The 22,078-nt window shown below is 40.8% G+C and overlaps 1 protein-coding gene across 3 annotated transcripts in view; it reads right to left on the bottom strand.

Annotated features, from left to right (window-relative positions):
* SLC5A1 (solute carrier family 5 member 1) overlaps positions 1 to 22,078 on the bottom strand; it is a 140,505-nt gene that overhangs the window by 22,150 nt on the left and 96,277 nt on the right. For all 3 annotated transcript variants that reach the window (XM_073886790.1, XM_073886789.1, XM_073886791.1), the window contains 5 exons: positions 21,440 to 21,547; positions 15,793 to 15,943; positions 13,247 to 13,415; positions 9,388 to 9,603; positions 6,310 to 6,415 (listed from right to left, as the gene is read on the bottom strand). In XM_073886790.1, coding sequence (XP_073742891.1) covers positions 6,310 to 6,415; positions 9,388 to 9,603; positions 13,247 to 13,415; positions 15,793 to 15,943; positions 21,440 to 21,547 — 750 coding nt within the window. The remainder of the gene's footprint in view (positions 1 to 6,309; positions 6,416 to 9,387; positions 9,604 to 13,246; positions 13,416 to 15,792; positions 15,944 to 21,439; positions 21,548 to 22,078) is intronic.

The following is a 22,078-nucleotide window of genomic DNA, read 5'->3' as shown; positions in this document are numbered from 1 at the left end:
TGCTGTGGCTGAGGCCGAAGAGGTTGCTTCCTGTGTTCTCCTTTAGGATTTTGATGGATTCCTGTCTCACATTTAGGTCTTTCATCCATTTAGAGTCTATTTTTGTGTATGGTATAAGGAAGGTCCAGTTTCATTCTTCTGCATGTGGTTGTCCAATTTTCCCAACACCATTTGTTGAAGAGACTGTCTTTTTTCCATTGGGCATTCTTTCCTGCTTTGTCGAAGATGAGTTGACCATAGAGTTGAGGGTCCATTTCTCGGCTCTCTATTCTGTTCCATTGAGCTATGTGTCTGTTTTTTGTGCCAGTACCATACTGTTTTGATGATTACACCTTTGTAATAGAGCTTGAAGTCCGGAATTGTGATGCCTCCAGCTTTGCTTTTCTTTTTCAATATTCCTCTGGCTATTTGGGGTCTTTTTTGGTTCCATACAAATTTTAGGATTATTTGTTCCATTTCTTTGGAAAAAGTGGATGGTATTTTGATAGGGGTTGCATTAAATGTGGAGTGCTCTAGGTAGCATAGAGATTTTCACAATATTTGTTCTTTCAATTCATGAGCATGGAACGTTTTTCCATTTCTTTCTGTCTTCCTCAATTTCTTTCATGAGTATTCTATAGTTTTCTGAGAACAGATTCTTTACCTCTTTGGTTAATTTATTCCTGGGTATCTTATGGTTTTGGGTGCAACTGTAACTGAGATCGACTCCTTAATTTCTCTTTCTTCTGTCTTGTTGGTGTATAGAAATGCCACTGATTTCTGTGCATTGATTTTATATTCTGCCACTTTACTGAATTCCTGTATGAGTTCTAGCAGTTTTGGGGTGGAGTCTTTTGGGTTTTCCACATAAAGTATCATATCATCTACAAACAGTGAGAGTTTGACTTCTTCTTTGCCAATTTGGATGCCTTGTATTTCTTTTTGTTGTCTGATTGCTGAGGCTAGGACTTCTAGTACTATGTTGAATAGTAGTGGTGATAGTGGACATCCCTGCTGTGTTCCTGACCTTAGGGGAAAAGCTCTCAGCTTTTCCCCATTGGGAATGATATTTGCTGTGGGTTTTTCAGAGATGGCTTTTAGGATATTGAGGTATGTACCCTCTATCCCTACACTCTGAAGAGTTTTAATCAAGAAGGGATGCTGTACTTTGTCAAATGCTTTTTCTGCATCTATTGAGAGGATCATATGGTTCTCGTTCTTTCTTTTATTAATGTATTGTATCACATTGATTGATTTGCCGATGTTGAACAAAACGTAACAGCCCAGGAATAAATCACACTTGGTCGTACTGAATAATCCTTTTAATATACTGTTGGATCCTACTGGCTAGTGTTTTGGTGAGAATTTTTGCATCCATATTCATCAGGGATATTGGTCTGTAATTCTCCTTTTTGATGGGGTCTTGTCTGGTTTTGGGATCAAGGTAATGCTGGCCTCGTAAAATGAGTTTGGAAGTTTTTCTTCCATTTCTATTTTTGGAACAGTTTCAGAAGGATAGGTATTAATTCTTCTTTAAATGTTTGGTAGAATTCCCCTGGGAAGCCATCTGGCCCTGGGCTCTTGTTTGTTGGCAGATTTTTGATGACTGCTTCAATTTCCTTAGTAGTTATGGGTCTGTTCAGGTTTTCTATTTCTTACTGGTTCAGTTTTGATAGTTTATACGTCTCTAGGAATGCAACCATTTCTTCCAGATTGTCTAATTTGCTGGCATATAGTTGCTCATAATATGTTCTTATAATTGTTTGTATTTCTTCGGTGTTGGTCATGATCTTTCCTCTTTCATTCATGATTTTATTTATTTGGGTCACTTCTTTTTGATAAATCTGGCCAAGGGTTTATCAATCTTATTAATTCTTTCAAAGAACCAGCTCCTAGTTTCATTGATCTGTTCTACTGTTCTTTTGGTTTCTATTTCATTGATTTCTGCTCTGATCTTTATTATTTCTCTTCTCCTGCTGGGTTTAGGCTTTATTTGCTGTTCTTTCTCCAGCTCCTTTAGGTGTAGGGTTAGGTTGTGTATTTGAGACCTTTCTTGTTTCTTGAGAAAGGCTTGTATTGTTATATAATTTCCTCTTAGGACCAACTTTGTTGCATCCCAACGATTTTGAACAGTTGTGTTTTCATTTTCATCGGTTTCCATGATTTGTTTTAATTCTTCTTTAATTTCCTGGTTGACCCATTCATTCTTTAGGAGGATGCTCTTTAGCCTCCATGTATTTGAGCTCTTTCCGACTTTCCTCTTGTGATTGAGTTCTAGTTTCAAAGCACTGTGGTCTGAAAATATGCAGGGAATGATCCCAATCTTTTGGTACTGGTTGAGACCTGATTTGTGACCTAGGATGTGATCTATTCTGGAGAATGTTCCATGGGCACTAGAGAAGAATGTGTATTCTGTTGCTTTGGGATGGAATGTTCTGAATATATCTGTGAAGTCCATTTGGTCCAGTGTGTCATTTAAAGCCTTTATTTCCTTGTTGATCTTTTGCTTGGATGATCTGTCCATTTCTGTGAGGGGGGTGTTAAAGTCCCCTACTATTATTGTATTGTCATTGATGTGTTTCTTTGCTTTTGTTATTAATTGCCTTATATAATTGGCTGCTCCCATGTTCGGGGCATAGATATTTACAATTGTTAGATCTTCTTGTTGGATAGACCCTTTAAGTAGGATATAGTGTCCTTCCTCATCTCTTATTATAGTCTTTGGTTTAAAATCTAATTTGTCTGATATAAGGATTGCCATCCCAGCTTTCTTTTGATGTCCATTAGAATGGTAAATGGTTTTCTAGCCCCTCACTTTCAATCTGGAGGTGTCTTTGGGTCTGAATGAGTCTCTTGCAGGCAGCATATTGGGTCTTGTTTTTTAATCCAATCTGATATCCTGTGTCTTTTGATTGGAGCATTTAGCTCATTTACAGTCATAGTAACTATGGAAAGATATGAATTTAGTACCACTGTATTTCCTGTAAGGTGTACTGTGTAAAGTTTCCTGTAAGGCTACTGTATATTGTTTCTATTCCTTTCTGGTCTATGTTACTTTTAGGCTCTCTCTTTGCTTAGAGGACCCCTTTCAATATTTCTTGTAGGGCTGGTTTCGTATTTGCAAATTCTTTTAGTTTTTGTTTGTCCTGGAAGCTTTTTATTTCTCCTTCTATTTTCAATGACAGCCTAGCTGGATATAGTATTCTTGGCTGCATATTTTTCTTGTTTCATGCTCTGAATATATCACACCAGTCCTTTCTGGCCTGCCAGGTCTCTGTGGATAGGTCTGCCAACCTAATGTTTCTACCATTGTAGGTTACAGACCTCTTGTCCCGAGCTGCTTTCAGGATTTTCTATTTGTCTCTGAGACTTGTAAGTTTTACTGTTAGATGTCAGGGTGTTGACCTATTTTTATTGATTTGGGGGGAGGTTCTCTGTGTCTCCTGGATTTTGATGCCTGTTTCCTTCTCCAAATTAGGGAAGTTCTCCACTATAATTTGCTCCAATATACCTTCTGCCCCTCTCTCTCTTTCTCCTTCTGGGACCCCAATTATTCTAATATTGTTTTGTCTTATGGTATCACTTATCTCTCGAATTCTGCTCTTGTGATCCAGTAGTTGTTTATCACTTTTTCTCAGCTTCTTTATTCTCCATCATTTGGTCTTCTATATCACTTATTCTCTCTTCTGCCTCATTTTTCCTAGCAGTTAGAGCCTCCATTTTTGATTGCACCTCATTAATAGCCTTTTTGATTTCGACTTGGTTAGATTTTAGTTCTTTTATTTCTCCAGGAAGGGATTCTCTGGTATCTTCCATGCTTTTTTCAAGCCCAGGTAGGATCTTTATAATCATCATTCTGAACTCCAGTTCCGACATCTTACTAATGTCCACATTGATTAGGTCCCTAGCGGTCAGTACTGCCTCTTGTTCTGATTTGAAGAGCTTTTTTTTTTAATATAGGTGGTTTTTGAGGTGAGTTTTTCTGTCTTGTCACTTTGTCTGGAGGAGAATAGATGAATGAGAGAACAAAATGCTAAAAGGGTAACAATGACCCCAGAAAAATATACACTAAACAAATCAGAAGAGACCCAAAACCAGGGGGAAAAGAAATGGAAAGAAAAAAGAAGAAGAAGAATATGATCAGGCTGGTGAATAGATCAGAGCTACACATTAGATTTTGGATGTATTTTGGTCTGTTAGAAGAAACTGCCTCCCAAAATTTTAAAGAAAGAAAAACTTATAAATGTACAAAAATAAGGGTAAATACAATGAAGGGATTGAATATGACTGTAAAGATGAAAATTATAAAAGATTTTATAAAAGGAATTGATAAGATAAGAAGTTGGTTGAAAAGAGAAGAAAAATTTTTCAAAAGGGTGGGAGAGGATGTGATCTGGCAGGAGACTAGAACAAAGCCATACACTAGAGATTTAGGGTATATTTTGGTCTGTTAGAAGAAACTGTATCCCAAAATTTTAAAGAGAGAAAAACTCATTTATATATGTATATATATAATACATATATATATACATATACATACAAACATAATACAAAAAATACATACATACAAAAAATAAGGTTAACTACAACAAATGGATAGAATTTGACTCTAAAAATGAAAATTAAAAAAGATTTTTAAAAAAGGAATTGATAAGATAAGATGTTCATTGAAAAAGGAAAAAGAAAAATTCAAAAAAAAACAGAAAAAGAAAAAATAAAGAAAATTTTAAAAATTAACTTTGATAGACTAAAGAATCATGGGGGGAAAAGCCATGAATTCTATGTCTGTATTCCCCTAGTGCTGGAGTTCTGCTGTTCTCATTGATCAGTAAACTTGGTCTTGGCTGGCTGTTCTTGCTGATCTTCTGGGGGAAGGGCCTGTTGCAGCAATTCTCAAATGTCTTTGCCCAAGACGGAATTGCACCGCCCTTGTCAGGGGCCAGGTTAGGTAATCTGCTCGGTTTGCTCTCAGTAGCTTTTGTTCCCTGCAAACTTTCCATACAGCTTTGGAGGATGAGAGTGAAAATGGCAGCCTCCCAATCTCTGCCCCAGAGGAGCTGAAAATTCGGGGCCCCACTCCTCAGTGAGCCCCCAGAGAAAAGCAGTCAATCACTCCTTTCTCCCTGGGCTCAGGCCACACTCCATGCTCACCTGGCCTGTGACCAAGCATTTCTATCTCTGGCACACGACCCTGTTTGGCCTCTCCAAACCCAGCAGATTCCTGGGGTGCAGTCCCGTACTGCTCCTCCCTGGGGGAGGAAGGGGAGTCTCCCCAGATCTGCCACTTGTTGGGTCCCTCCTCGAAAATTCGTGTCCTGACTGTGCCCCAGATCATGGTTTATGGCAACCCCAAACAGCATGTTCATGCCTCCCTGCTCTAAGAAAGCAGAAAAGGTCTTTTTTAATAACATGGTCAACTGCCTATGGCTCCAGGTTCCTTCTAGTACATGCAGAGTCACAGGTTTCAAAACTAAAAAGTGCTTACAGACCAAGAGCAGATTGTATCAGAGCTGGGATAATAGGCCAAGCCTCTCCCTTCCTAGGCCTCAGTTTATATATCTGTAAAATAAGGCCTTAAGACCAAATGATCTCTAGGGCCCTTTCCAGAGCTAGGATTCTGTGATATTTCTGATGGCCATATTCAGAACTTATTCTGCTCTGTCTGTGCTTCCCTTCAGATGGAATGATGAGACCTCTAGCCCAGCACCAGATAAAGCACCTATGACCTTGTTCTCCCACACCTTGGCACACCACACATCTCCACAACCATCCTTTATGTGTGCACCAGTCCCATGTAAGGAGAAAAAGTTCCAACACAAAAGCTGAGGAAAGCTTTTCTCCATGATCAGGATAAATCTCTGAACACTGACTAAGCATTATCTTACTGGACTTCAGAGAAATTTTGTATTCTATATCTTATGTGGACAAAAGACCCCCAAGAGCTTCTCACCTATCTTCCTGATGTCACTAGACTGACAATAGCTTAGGATCCATCTACTTTCAGTTCAGGCTCTTTTTCCTTCTCTCTGGTCATGCTCCATATCAAGTCAGCGTGGCAAATACGCCACTGATACTTACTGAGCACTGTGAACTATATGAGGTATAAGGAGGCGGGGGTGATTTTGCACCTCTCTCTTCCCCTTGACCTGGCCTCAGAGTGAACTTCCCAAAACCCATTTATCCATCTCATCCCCCACCTCACTCATTACTCCCTTCTAAAGAGAGATCTGAGCTTTGATGTAAGCATTTTGTAAAGACTTCAGTAAGGTGGTCTTTCTGTTGGAGGAGTAAATTTTTAGGGCTTGGAATAGACTCTGAATCACAAATCACCTATTTCAATGGTCTCCTCTGGGGTTTCTTGAATGTCCTCCTCTTCTGCATCCAAGTCAATACGCTCCTCTTTGCTGTTGCGCAGGCTCCAACACAGGCGGTAGAGCTGTGGGGAAAGCAAAACAGGTTGGCAGAAAGATCCAAATAGCATCTCATGCCAAGAAGTTGAGAGAAAAAAAGAGATGTGCATCACTTCCTGAAAGGTCTCAGTGGATGGCTAGTAAAGGCTCTAGAACACAGTGTGGCCAGTGTTTGCTGAATGAAACTCATTAAAAAATAAAAACAACAACAACAAAAAAAGAGGTACTGTGGCCTCTCAGTACCAACAAAAACATAGATAACAGTTTCCATCCACATTATCTCTAAATAAGTTGGGCACTTCAGTGTAAATTATACACATGAATATACAAGCCCTTATTATAATATTCAAAGACTAAGAGACTGCCTTGAATAAAGAAATGTCTGTCTTGAATGAATGAACTCTTCTTACATATGATAACTAAATTGTTTCTTTCAGCACTATTGCTAAGAATGAAGACTAAATGCCTATTTGTTCAGACCAGCAGTATAAGAGCAGAGATTTATACTATGTGTTTGTCACATTATAAGAAGATAATCTATAGAATCATGAGCCATATTAGAATAGAGTAGCACTACTACTGGGTATTTACCACAAAGATACAAATGTAGGGACCCGAAGGGGTACGTGCACCCCAATGTTTATAGCAGCAATGTCCACAATAGCCAAACTGTGGAAAGAGCCAAGATGTCCATTGACAGATGAATGGATAAAGAACATGTGGTAATATACCCAATGGAATATTATGCAGCCATCAAAAGGAATGAGATCTTGCCATTTGCAATGACGTGGGTGGAACTGGAGGGTCTTATGCTGAGTGAAATAAGTCAATCAGAGAAAGACATGTATCATATGACCTCACTGATATGAGGAATTCTTAATCTCAGGAAACAAACTGAGTGTTACTAGAGTGGTTGGGGGTGGGAGGGATGGGGTGGCTGCGTGATAGACATTGGGGAGGGTATGTGCTATGGTGAGCGCTGTGAATTGTGTAAGACTGTTGAATCACAGATCTGTACTTCTGAAACAAATAACGTAACATATTTTAAGAAAAAAGAAAAAGAAGAAGATAGCAGGAGAGGAAGAATGAAGGGGAGTAAGTCAGAGGGGGAGACGAACCATGAGAGACGATGGACTCTGAAAAACAAACTGAGGGTTCTAGAGGGGAGGAGGGTAGGGGGATGGGTTAGCCTGGTGATGGGTATTAAAGAGGGCACATTCTGCGTGGAGCACTGGGTGTTATGCACAAACAATGAATCATGGAACACTACATCAGAAACTAATGATGTAATGTATGGTGATTAACATAACAATAAAAAATTAAAAAAAAAAGAATAGAGTAGCACTAGAGACAGAGTTTCTATGGACATGGAACCAGAAACTTGAAGAAGTCTGAAAGTCAATGAAATGTATTCATTCCAACTATGCCCTCTTTGGTGACTACCTTGCTTTCTCTACTTCAAGAGGAATCATTGAGCTAATGTGTTTGGGACTGCAACACGTGCAAATGCTGAGACATCAGGAAGCAGTTAATACAACACGAAAAAGCCTACTGACAGATTCAGCCAAAAAACATAATGGTGGTTCTTCTGCTATAAAAGTAGTCTTTGTTTGACATTAAGATTAGTCACAGCTTTGAAAATTTGGCAATGAGGTTGAAGGTCTCTTAGGGATTCCATAAGTCCCTGTATTTGTGTGTGCGTGAGTAAAAAGTTAACAAAACCCTTTCTCAGACAAACTATGGAAAGAGGCCAGATGTCCATCGATAGATGAAAGGATAACGAAGATGTAGTCCATATATACAATGGAATATTACTCAGTCATCAAAAAAATTGAAATCTTAACCATTTGCAACAACATGGTTGGAACTAGAGGGTGTTATGCTAAGCGAAATAACTAATCAGAGAAAGACAATTATCATATGATCTCACTGATATGTGGAATTAAGAAACAAGGCAGAGGATCATAGGGGAAGAGAGGAAAAAATGAAACAAGATGAAACCAGAGAGGGAGACAACCCATAAGAGACTCTCAATCTTAGGAAACAAACAGGGTTGCTGGAGGCAAGGGGGTGGGGGAGTGGGGGAATGGGGTGATGGACATTGGAGAGGTATGTGTTGTAATGAGCGCTGGGTATTATATAAGATTGATGAATCACAGACCTGTACCCCTGAAACAAATAATACATTATATGTTAATTAATTGAATTTAAAATGTTTTTAAAAGACTAAAAGAAAAACCCTTTCTCTTTCTCTATGGACAAATATGATCTTGGGTTAACTCTAGCTCTGTTCTTTGGAAACCTGAAAAAGGTAAAGTATTAGCTGTGTGGATTGCCAGATTATACTGCTTATGGTAAAAATGGCCTATAATTGGAAATCTTCATCTGCATTTGGAGGGCTATGAATAAATCCTAAACCAAGGGTGACATCTAGAGTTAAAGAAGAGTAGTTGTCGTTTTTGGACTCTTGAATCAATTTGACTTTGATATTGTTTGAAATTTCTCGAATTATACGGGTAATTGTTTAGAGTGTTAGCTGGGGAAAAAATTAAGGGTATATCATACTTCAAATTTCCCTGAGTGTGGTGATTTTTGTAACTAAGTGTGTTCCTTGCTGGGACCCCTGGAAGTTATGCCATGGGACTACTAGAAGAAATCTAAGTTTCTATTTGAGACATGAGCATCTAAACCAGGCTAGCCCTTGTGCTCACTCATGTGATCCCATTCCCTTGCACCTGTGGTCACCTGGGGAGCAGGATCCAGAGACTAGCCCCTGGATTGAAATATGAGGACTCCAGCCAAAGACACACACTTGATACCGCCTTACTGGCACACTGTGTTTTCTGGTCTGTGTCTTTCTATGTAAAACCAATGGCAAGTATGGACTGTTTTAGTCATGTGAGTGTGAGTTGTCTAATTGAGCAAAGGGCAACAAGATGGGTGTTGCAGCATGAGCATGAAACAAGGGCAAGACACATTCTCCAAAAAGGATACTCACATGCACATCTGGAATTGGCTTGGTGAAGAGAGAGACGACCACAATGATGATGACAGAAATGACAAAGAGGATGATGGCAAAGTACAGGTAGTGAACGCCACAGATAATTGTGGGACAGTTGCTGGGCTGCATGCAGCTCCCAGTTCCATAGGCAAATTCAGCCACCATACGGGATATCCCGATCAGAAATCCTATGATCAGTCCCCAAAAGGCTCCCTGTGAAAGAAAACCCTGGGCTAATTAACACCAAACACACAAAACAGCTGGGCATTCCTGGGGTCAAAGGAATAAATATGAGACAAATGATAGCTTCAAGCCTTCTGAAGCCAGAACGCTGGCGTTCAGAATATGGCTAAGAGTGTGATGTCAGGCCCAAGCCTTCAGAAGGTGTGTTTATCATGTTTCAGTGACATGATTTTACCTGGGTCATAAAACAAGATTCATAATATAATGGGGTAACAGTGTCTAATACCCGGTGTCAAGTATCAACCCAAAGTCTTAATTCCAAAAATTAATTTTTAATTTTAAAAATAATTTTAATCTCCTCCCTGTAGCTACATTAGCCTCCAGATTTAGGCATATTCAGAGGTATTATAATTACTTGTGAAGTAATTTGTTTTCCTCGAAGACACTGAAAAACAAATTGGGTCTTTTGGGGATGGAAGAGAAAGAGATGTTTCCATCAAAATATAAATACTACTTTCTTCATTAGCCCCTTTTATAGATCCAAAGTCACTGTTTTTAATTTGAGAACATAAAATTATACTATGTGTCTTCACATTAAGTTTTGGGTTTGCATATTAGAAATATGGAAAGCCTTTAAGAGACTAAAAATACTGGGGTACAATTTTTCAGAGTTTTTTAACCCCTCCCTCCCTCCATTCCTTCCTTCCTTCCTTCCTTCCTTCCTTCCTTCCTTCCTTCCCCTCCTTCCTTACTTCCTTCTTGCTTCCTTTTGGTCAGTCCTCACCTAGAGAACCAGGTCTGAATATAGAGGCCACATTTTAAAAGGACCAGTGAAAAAGTACAGTGAGCTCACAGAAAGGTGAAAAAAGAGCCTTCCTTTCAAACGTTGATCGTTGAACTTTCCTAGCCATGGGTACCCCTGCACTTTATATGTCATGTGTATTTACGTCCTAGGTCTTTGCACAGGTCACTCTCTGTCTGAGAGAGCACAAGCTCTTCCCTTCCTCGTAACCTTTTTCTAGCTTAAACGTCCCTTCTCATCCTCCCAAGACAGAATTGAGCGGGCGCATCCTCCTCGCTCTGACTGCACCTTAGACACACCTCCATGCCAGTACTAATCCCACTGCTATGGAATCACTCACTCACTTCTCTGTCTCCCCCTCTGAACTGGGAATTTGCCCAGGGAAGAAACCAGGAATTATTCCCTTTGTGTTGCCAGTACCTAGCCCTATGTCTGGCATCTGGAAGTATCTGTTAGAAGATGATAGATGATAGATTAGATAGATAGATAGATAGATAGATAGATAGATAGATAGATAGATAGGGAAAAAGATGTTCCTCATTCATTCCCCATACACTTATTCATTCAAAAAATTACTTTTTTTTACTTTAGTTTGTATGAATAATATTGATAAAATCTGCTATAAAACTTTCCTTCTCTTTTGGTGTTTTGTGGTTTTTTCTTTTTTCTTTTTTTAAATTTAAATTCAATTAGCGGGATGCCTGGGTGGCTGTCAGTTAAGCATCTGCCTTTGGCTCAGGTCATGATCCAGGGGTCCTGGGATCAAGTCCCACATCAGGCTCCTTGCTCAGCAGGGAGCCTGCCTCTCCCTCTGCCTGCTCTGCCTGCCACTCTGCCTACTTGTGCTCTCTCTCTCCCTGACAAATAAATAAATAAAACCTTTAAATAAATAAATAAATATATTCAATTAACCAACACATAGCCCTTCTCTTTTGGCAATTAGCCTCCTCTTCTTGTTCCTTTAATCTTATTCTCAAGAGGCTCTTGAAAAATCTGGGAAATTTTGACATTTTCCTCAAGCCTTAGAGTCACCCCTCATCAAACACAATCCCTGGCCAGTCCTGAGAATCACTTTGCAGTCTCTAAGTGCTACTCTCCAGAGACTCTAGCAAGGGCTTCTCACCCTCAGCACTGTGACATTTGGGCTGGACAATTCTTCTGGGGATGGGCTTGGGGGGAGCTGTCTTGTGCACTGAAGAATGTTTAGCAGCATCCCTGGCCTCCGCCCACTAGATCCTAGTAGCATTTTCTGAATCAAAGCAATCAAAAATGTTGCCAGACATTGCCAAAAGTCCCTTGGGGGAAGGGCAAAATCACTCCCAATTGAGAACCACTCTATCCCAATTCTTAGCCTTATTTTTTGAATGTCACAGTCCTTTGTTGAAACGAATCTGTTTTTAAAGATTTTTTTTAATTTTTTTTATTTGACAGAGAGACAGCAAGAGAGGGGACACAAGCAGGGGGAGTGGGAGAGGGAGAAACAGGCTTCCCGCTGAGCAGGGAGCCCGATGCTGAACTCGATCCCAGGACCCCAAGATCATGACCTGAGCCGAAGGCAGATGCTTAACAACTGAGCCACCCAGGCACCCCGAACTGAATCTGTTTTTAGTCCACAGCAATACCCAGCTGGGCTTCTAGCCACACTTTACTAACTTTTAACTTAGAAATATCTCAGCTTCTGCTAATCTCTATTGAAATATATCCTAAGAGTGTACCCATTTCTCTAACCTGTCATGATCACTTGCAGGTTTAATTCTGATCTCTCAAGGGTATTTATCTGTGCATGCGGTTTTGTGTTACCAGCAAATCTGGACTATGTTCCTAACAGCAAATGTTGAATGGAGAGAAACACATGTAATTTTGCACTTCAAAGCTGGGTCATTCCAGTGAGGTATTTCCCAAGCATATTTTTGTTTTTGTCCTACTGGGAGAAAGGGGTTATCTCTAACCAAAAATATGTCATCATTTATACTGCTTCAGACAATAAGCTACATAGTCAGCACCCCCACTCCACCCCAGCCTTCCCTGGGTGTGTAGATGGTTTGATACAGAGCCAGGTGAGCAACACCCCAGTCAGAAGGCATATCCAAAGGCATCCTTTTCATGGTGGCTCAAAACCTTTAACAGCACCCCAATGAAAACCCAAACTCTTTAGCATGGTTTTCAAAGGAGCCATTCCTAATTTAACTTTAACCTGTCTTTCTAGCGTATCTTCCATTATCCATACACACAAACTCCCTCTTGAGCCAGGTGAGATGCCTTACAAGCCCCTCACCCTTACCCTTATCCTTGCACTTCTGCCTCCAAGTCCTGGTGCTGTTCTCTCTGCTTTGAATACCCTCTCTTCCCTCTCAGTTTCAGCCTCTGCTGATATAGCCTTTCTGTGAATCCCTTCTCATGTTCTGTACCACTCAATTATGATCTACTTTATGTTGTTTTGCATATAAACTGCTTGAGCCCTAGGACTTCATCCTTCACTGGGCCTTGAGAAGCGCTGGCCAGAAACCCAAGCTCACTGCAGAACCACTAGAGGGAGCCTGTGCTAGGACTTCCTCCGGAGGGGCTCACCCAGGGGTTACAAACTTCCTGGCTAGTGCCATGTTATCAGGTCAAAATCACCCAGATTGGATGGAAAACGTACATCATTAGTTGAGAATGAGTTTGGAACCTGTAGTAAAGAGGATAGGGAAATCCAAAAGAACGTGAACCCGGGAGAGTCTCTGAAGGCTTTCCCATACAAACCTTCAGTGGCACATGTATTCCCGCTCGAGATCTCTGGGAAACAGAATCCCTTCCATGAAGACTATGCAGCTCCAGGTGGGAATTTCTGTGTCAGAATGGCTTTTCAGGACATGCATAAATGATACCTACCGGCTCAGTGACTCTCTTCCAGAAAATAGCAAGCAGGAAGACAGCTGATATGGGTGGTCCCAAGTAACTGGTAATGGACTGGATGTAATCGAAGAGCTGCCCACTTTGTGCTGACTGCACAATGGGCACCCAGGCAATGCTGATGCCTATCAGCACCAGGATGAACAACCTGAAATCAAAGCCCCCCAGTATGGTGTCAATAAACGGCTCTATATGAATAAATATATATTACTATGTATCCGATGTGTTTGTGTGTGTATATATATATAACTAGCAAATACATATGCACATAAATGTATATATTTATGTGTGTGCATAATTTCATTTATTATAATTATATATACATGTTGTATGTGTGTGTAATATGACCACAACAAGGAAAAATAATTAGCAAATTCATTCTTGAGGGTTTTTTTCCTCTGTATTCTGCTTCTTTGAGAAAGTCATCTGTGCCTGTGAATAAGTGAAATGCACTTAACTAACCTAAACTAGTCACTGCCATAAGAGAATCACACTTTGACAAGTAGCAGAGTGTAGGAACAAAGGTATGGATTTGGGAGCCAAGCAGTCCTGGATTCAAATCTTTCTTTTCTCTATGTGACATAGGACACCTTGCTTAACCTCTCTGAGTCTCAATTTCTCTATATGCAAATTGGGAATAATATGACTGACCTTGCAATTTTGGAATAAGGATCAGCTATAGCAAAACACTTAACAAACAGTAGGTACTCAATAAATAGTAAAGGCCATAATTTTTATTTTCTTCTCCTCCTCCTCCTTCTCCTCTTCACTTCATAAAGTGAAAACTACAGCCAAAAAGAGTTTATAAAGGAACAGTCTAGTTAGAAAGGGACACTACCAAGTACATCCAGCTCTCCTCTTGAATTCTACTTCAAGTTTTGAAGAGATTGGAGGGTTCCCTTACAAGCTCCTCTTACTTGTGCTCTTGATTTAATTAGAAAGAAGGCTATGATTCCCTTACCTCACTTACATGAATTTAAGGCAAAAGAGTCTTAAACTAACCTTTGCAAAGCAGTGTTTGCACTCATATATTTCTCTCTCTGGAATGCCCTTCCCACTACCCCCCATTTACCCAAATCCTACCCACAATTTTGACCTCAGCTCAGGCCTCCCTCTTCCAGGAGCTTCCCCAACTACTGCATGCCATGTTCACCTCTCCCTTCTTTGACTCCTTGATTGCTCTTACAGTCCCCATAGCAAAGTTTGGGATTGTCTCCTGTAAGCTCATCTAGGGCAGGGATAAGCTCCAGGGCAGCAGTCATGGGATGCAAAAAAGTGTGAGCCCCAACAACCTCAGAGCCAAGGGGCCAGCCCTGAGCAAAGCAACAAAATGGTTCTCTTTTCATGTTGCATCTCGAGCCTTATAGATAACAGGGCGGGTGGGAAACAGTAAAGTCCTTTCTAAGGAAAAAAACAGTCAGGGTGATGGTGTTGCTTTCTGTGAAGCAAAGTAGTAGACTTGGGCCTGGTCAGATCTCCCCTGGGTGCCAGGTGGCTCATCACCTGACAATGGCCTGTCATTTTCCCTTTCCTTCCTTTGCCCTAATCTTATTGATGAGGCCTATGAGGTGGCAGTCCATACCCCTCCTGCACTCATTGTGAAATTTCTCTTGACTGACATCACAGGGACTTGATCCCCCTGCTCTGAGAAGTTGACCTGCCATAGCCCCACAAAGAGACATAGTAGAGTTTTAGTTAGTCCTCTATCCAAAGCATCTGTTCTATGGATAGTCAAGATTATGAGCACCTCTGACCCATGCATCAACGCTTCCGGCTTTCAGTATCCTGTTGTGTCCATTATCCCATTTGGCAATAACAAATGTATGTATAGCATGGTGTTTTAGACTTTACAGAGCATGTTCCCAAGCACAGTATCACTTGATCCTCACAATGGTCATGCAAAATGTTGTAGCAAAGGGTCGAGGCATCAGAGGCATCTGGGCCTTGAAGATGGCCCATGTGAAGACCTACAGTGTCGAGGGCTGAGGAGGCCCACATGGGGCAGTATAAAGGGCCTTGGACAAGGACTCACTTGGCCTGATTTCCAGTCCTGGTTCTGCCACTGTCCAGACTACCTGGATTTAGGCAAGAAGAGCCTCCTTTTGGGTGCCTGGGTGGCTCAGTCGGTTAAGCATCTGCCTTCAGCTCAGGTCATGATCCCAGAGTCCTGGGATCAAGCCCTGCATCGGGCTCCCTGCTTTGTGAGGAGTCTGCTTCTCCCTCTGCCTCCCTCTCTCTCCCTCTCATGAATAAAGAAAATCTTAAAAAAAAAAAAAAGACAAGCCTCCTTTTGCTTGTTGATAAACTGAGGGTTAGATTAGATGATTTCTGATGTCATATCTTACTCCAGACAGGCATTGTTTGAGATCTTCAATTTGAAGTTAAATGCCACTGAAGTGAAAATATAACTAGCCACAGAGGTTACTCCCATTCTAACCAAGCATCTACCAGTCTTCTCTACCTTGAGGGGTAAGCACAGATCATTCAGTCTTTCATGATGGGTGGCAAGGAGAAGCTGCACTTACCTTCCTGCAATCATGAGCTCTTTCTCAGATGCTCCCTTCCGGATCTTGGTATAGATGTCCATGGTGAAGAGGGTGCTGGCGCTATTGAAAATGGAGGTTAAGGAGCTCATGAGAGAGGCCAACATGACTGACAGCATCAGGCCTCGCAGTCCTGAAAGAGAAGGAGATTCTGAGTGGCACACACAGCAACTCAGCTCTTTTGTTTTTGTTTTTGTTTTGTTTTGTTTTTAATTTTGTTTTTCTTTTTTTAAGATTTTTTTTTTTTTTTCATGAGAGACACACAGAGAGAGAGAGAGGCAGAGGGAGAAGCAGGCTCCCAAGGAGCAGGGAGCCCGATGCGGGACTCGATCCCAGGACCCTGAGACCATGACCTGAGCCGAAGGCAGACGCTTAACCGTCTGAGCCACCCAGGCGCCCCTTTTGCACTTAGAAATTGTGAGAACTCAAGCTTTGTTTGCCTTCTGAAACCATGCCATGTTCTCCAACTTGTCTCTCCATAAAGACGAGATATTATATTGTAAGCCCAAAGCAGTCAACAGAGAGATAAGGACAAAATATATATGAGGTAAACACTTTGCAACTGAATGATGATGATGATGGTGGTAATGGTGGTTAATGGTGATGGTGGTGATGATGTGTGTGTGAGTCCATCTAAAAGGAGTTTTATAAGGTCTTTTACTTAAAAATTCATGGTATAGCAGAAAGATTAAAAGTAGGATTCAAAAGATGAGGTTCTCAAGAAAGTAAAAATTCCATAGAATGGAAGGAAATACTTGCAATTCATATATCTAATAAGGGTCTAGTATGCAGAATATATAAAGAACATGTATAACTGAATAATAAAAAAGACAAGTAATCCAATTAAAATGGGTAAAGAACTTGAATAGAAACTTCTCCAAAGAAGATAAACAAGTGGCTAATAATCACATGAAAAGATGCTCAACATCAGGGAGATTCAAACCAAAACTACAATAAAATACTACTTTGTATCCACTAGGGTGGCTATAATAAAAAAGAAGGAAGGAAGGAATGGAAGGAAGGAAAGAAGAGAGGGAGGGAGGGAGGGAGAGAGAGAGAGAGAGAGAGAGAGAGAAAGAAAGAGAGAGAGAGAGAGAGAAAGAAAGAAAGAAAGAAAGAAAGAAAGGAAGGAAGGAAGGAAGGAAGGAAGGAAGGAAGGAAGGAAGGAAGGAAGAAAATATAACAACAAGTGTGGGTGGAGATGTGGAGAAATAGGAACCCTCATACATTGTTAGCAGTAATGTAAAAGGGCACAGTCACTGTGGCAAATGGTCTAGCAGTTTCTCAAGTTAAACATGCAATTACCATATGATTATTAATTTCACTTCTAGGTATCTGCTCAAAAGAAATAGAAACATGTGTCCACATAAAAACTTGAACATGAGGGGCCCCTGGGTGGCTCAGTCGGTTGAGTGTCTGACTCTTGATTTCAGCTCAGGTGATGATCTCAGGGTCATGAGACTGAGTCCCAAACTGGGCTCCATGCTCAGTGGCAAGTCTGCTTAAGATTTTCTCTCTCCTTCTTCCTCTGCCCCTCCCCCACTCTCTCTCTCTCTAAAATAATCTTTAAATAAAACCTCGAACATGAATGTTCATAGTAGTATTATTTATAATAGCTGAAATAACACATGTCCATCAACTGATAAATGGATAAACAAAGTGTGATACACCCATGCAATGGACTACCATTTATCAGTAAAAAAGAATGAAGTACTAATGCATGCTACAATGTGGATAAACCTTGAAAACGTTCTGCTAAGTGAAAGAAGCCAGACACAAAGTACAACTATTGTATAATCTCATTTATGTTAAATGCTCAGAGCAAGCAAATCCGTAGAGACAGGGAATAGATCAATGGTTGCCTAGGGCTACGGGGGTTGGGTAAAATGTGGGATGACTGTTAATGGGTACAGGATTTCTTTTGGAGACGATAAAAATTTTCTAAAACTATGGTGATGGTTGCACACCTCTGAATATACTAACATACCATTGAATTGTATGCCTTAAGTGATAAATCATATGTATGTGAATTATAGCTCAATAAAGTTGTCACTGAAAAACAAAAGACAAGGCTGTATTTCCAAACTCCGACCCTAAGCAAGTTATGCTAACCTCTAGGCCTCATCTCTTGGTGTGTTGAACGGGGATAATACTACACCTGCCCAAATCAGAATAGGAATTGTCCTTTTAAAATTTCTCCCAATCAGGGGCGCCTTGGTGGCTCAGATGGTTAAGTGTGTCTGCCTTTGGCTCAGGTCATGATCCCAGGGTCCTGGGATCAAGCCCCGCATTGGGCTCCCTGCTTTGGCAGGGAGCCTGCTTCTCCCTCTCTTTCTACTGTTCCCCCTGCTTGTGCTCTCTCACTCTCCCTGTCAAATAAATAAGTAAAATCTAAATAAATAAATAAATAAAATTTCTCCCAATCATGGCCAGCATGGTTGGCTATAATCTCTATCACTACTTCCATACCAAGGACAGCATAAAGTTGTCCCTGCTAGGCTGGAAGGCCAGGTCATGCTGAGGGCCCACCATGGAGAGTACAGTCTTAGAAGTAAAAGTAACCTTAGTTGTCACCTAGGCTTACCATCCATTGGTAGAATCCCTTCTTCTGCCCAAATTCTCCAGCAACAGGAAATCCACAACTGCACAGGGGGTCTGCTCCCTCTTGGACAATCCTAACTAGGCTGATATCTGCCTCTTTATAGCCTCAGACACAGTCCGTAAGCTACCCAACAGAAGAGGTCTCACTGTTCACCTACTTTACCATTTTTCATATATTCAAAGATAATTCATGTCCTCTTGAACTCTCTCTTCTCCACACTAAAGATCCTCAGTTTCTTACAATATTCTTTATAATTGGGCTTGGGGGGCCCAAATATACAGAACTTGACATATTACCTCTATTAAACTTGAGCTTATTAGATTTGAGTCAACATTCCTGCCTGTTGAGATCTTTTTGGTACATGATTCTATCATTCCTCTAGGTTTTGTATCTGCAAATAATTTTATAGTTTTGTTTTCATCTTGCAAGAAGAAAAATAAAGGCTGCCAGCTTCAATTATTTTGTCATTTGTTTGGGGAGTTTTTTTTAAGATTTTATTTATTTATTAGAGAGACAGAGCAGAAGCAGTGGGAGTGGCAGGCAGGGGGAGAGAGAACCAGGACCCTGGGATCATGACCTGAGCCAAAAGCAGATGCTTAACCAACTGAGCCACCCAGGTGCCCCTGTTGGGAGTTTTTTAATGGTTCCTCCTGAGCTTGTAGCACATAAACCACAGGAGTTACAAAGATCCTCTAGTCCAATTCCCTCACTTTTCAGTTGACAAAACAAAGGTCCACTTCAAGGAGTTAGGAGGTAGGGCTTCGAGCCCTAGCTCTGCCATTTGTTCAGGGTTACTTTAGTTAATTGTAAAGCTGGGATAAAGCTCTCCCCTCTGTACTACACTCTTATCAAACTCTCTTATTCACTCAATAAATATTTGTTGAACATAATTTTACGGTGGCTCTGGCAAGAAATAACGGTATATCAATGCAGGGTGATAGAGGTAAAAAATAGAAAGAGATAGATGAATATAAGAGATATTTAGGAGGCAAAATGGACAGAATTTAGTGACAGATTGGTGGGGCAACATTTACCGACCAAGTGGAAGAGGCTGAATCTTCAAATGAGACAAAAAGGAGCAGCCTAAAGGATGGAGATAAAACAGACAAATAGGAGAGTATAGTATAATGGAATCCAAGAGAAGAGATAACGGAAGAAAGATGAGTGATCAATAAAGCTGAATGCTACTGAGTGGTCAGGTAAGATAAGGAATGGAAAATTTCTATTTAATCTAGCACAGGAAGTCACTGGAAAATTCAGTGTTTACAGAAGCCAGATTCTAGCTGAAGATGAGGGAATGGTAATGGTACATGTAAACACAGCATTTTGTTGTCTTGCAAGTCATGCATTTTCCCGTCATGTACAGTTCACTCTAGCACAGTGTTCAGAACTACAGTCTCACCCACAATCTGCCCTTCTAAAGAAACAACATAAACAGGGGCACTTGGATGGTTCTAGAGCATGCGACTCTTGATCTCGGGGTTGTGAGTTCAAGCCTCACATTGGGTGTAGAGATTACTTTAAAAAAAATTTTTTTTAGGGGAAAACCTGGGTGGCTCAGTCAGTTGATTTCTTAGTTTTGTCTCAGGTCATGATCTCAGGGTCCTGGGATCGAGCCCCGTGTCAGGCTCCACTCTCAGCAGGGAGTCTGCTTCAAGATTCTCTCCCTCCCCCTATGCCCCTCCCCCCACTCACTCATGCTCTCTCTCTCTCTTTCTAAAATAAATATGTAGGGACTCCTGGGTGGCTCAGTCAGTTAAGCATCTGCCTTCAGCTCAGGTCATGATCCCAGGGTCCTGGGATTGAGTCCCACATCGGGGGGGGGGGGTGGTCCTTGCTCAGCAGGGAGCCTGCTTCTCCCTCTGCCTGCTGTTCCCCCTGCTTGTGCTCTCTTTCTCTCTCTGACAAATAAATAAATCATTTTAAGAATAAAAAATAAAAATAAAATAAGTAAATCATTTCAAAAATGTTTTAAATCTTAAAAAAAGAGAAAGAGGAATAACATAAACACCCCCACATAGTTCAGTGTAATCCAAACCAGAACTCTAAAAGAACCAGCCATGTGACTCTTCTAATTGCAACCTTAATTAATAAGCAGCCCAGTTCAGTGGAATAGTTAACAATTACCCCCATTTTTATAGAATTTGAATGCAAATGGTTTGCCCAAGGTCACACATCCAGTTTGTGGTTTAAAAAAAAAAAAAAATTCTTCAGTTCCAGCCTTGAGCACAGTTATGCAAGCCAGACACTGAGTTACTATGTGGCCTTGGAAAAAAATCATTTTCCTTCTGTAGGTCTCAGTTTCCCTAACTATAAAATGAAGAGGTTTGACTAGATAGTCTCTAGGTTTCCTCTCAGTAATAAAATTTATAAGTTTATTATAAATTTTCCTGATCAATACCTTTGAATTTTTAGCCTCCTGAGACCCCCTAACCTAATGAGGTTTGCATCCCTTGATCCAGAATTAGATTTTTCTTCGACATGAAACATGAACAGTAGCCCTACAGGTCTAACCCAAAACTATTCTGGACTCCAAGTACTCAATCACCTAGGATAACACATTCTCTTTAGTGAGAAGCCCCCTTGTGGTCCATCCATCTACTGCCTCAAACTTCCTCATTCAATAGCTAAAACTGTTCTGCCTTTCCTCCTTGGAATATCAATTCATTCTCAAGGAAAAACTCCACTTAGTTTAAGCTTTCATGTTAATGTCTGTTGGAGAGCTCCAAAAGATCTTCTAGATGAGCATGGAAAAGTTGTTTTTTTCACTAGCACATTTTCAGATCACCTCTTTTCCACAATGGACTGATGGACACATGCTAGGTCTCATAGAGCTCAACCAAGTCATATGTCTCCTTTCCACTGAAGGAAGACATGTTCAAAAACTGAGGACACCCAGAGGGAAGCCTTCCCTACTGGGCCCCCAGGCTCCGAAATGGCTTTTCCCCAGAAGGCCACAGAAATCTACATAAAGTGGAAGCCAAATCAGCCTCCAAAGAAAGACTTTGCCAGGAAGATGACTCTCACCATTGGGCATGAGCTCCACCACCAAGGTCGGGTAAGCAATGTTGGTACAGCCAACCTCAGTACCGCAATATTTCTTACACTCCGAGGGGACAGTGCAGGCAATTTTTTCTGAGGAAAGATGAGAGCCATGTCAGCAAGCAGACATCAGGGAAATATTTCCAAGATTCACTTTCCTTTTTTTATTTAAATTCAATTAGCCAACATATAGTATATCATTAGTTTTTGATGCAGTGTTCAATGATTCATTAATTGTGTATAACACCCAGTGCTCATCAGATCACATGCCCTCCCCAATGACCATCACCCAGACCCCATCCCCCCACTCCCTCCCTTCCACAACCCTCAGTTTGTTTCCCGGAGTCCGGAGTGTCTCATAGTTTGTCTCCTTCTCTGATTTCTTCCCATTCAGGTGTCCCTCCCTTCCCCTATGGTCCTCTGCCCTATTCCCAAATTCCACATATGAGTAAAACCATATGATAATTGTCTTTTTCTGATTAACTAATTTTAATTGCACCAAAAACTATAAGATACCTAGGAATAAACCTAACAAAAGAGGTAAAGGATCTGTACTCTAGAAACTACAGAACCTTATGAAAGAAACTGAGGAAGACACAATGGGATGGAAAAACATTCCATGCT

The sequence above is a fragment of the Callorhinus ursinus genome, unplaced genomic scaffold (assembly GCF_003265705.2).
Source record: "Callorhinus ursinus isolate GAN/ISIS: 27379988/994484 unplaced genomic scaffold, GSC_fseal_2.0 scaffold72, whole genome shotgun sequence".
In the NCBI taxonomy this organism is placed as follows: Eukaryota; Metazoa; Chordata; class Mammalia; order Carnivora; family Otariidae; genus Callorhinus; species Callorhinus ursinus.
This window is presented reverse-complemented; position numbering and strand designations above follow the sequence as displayed.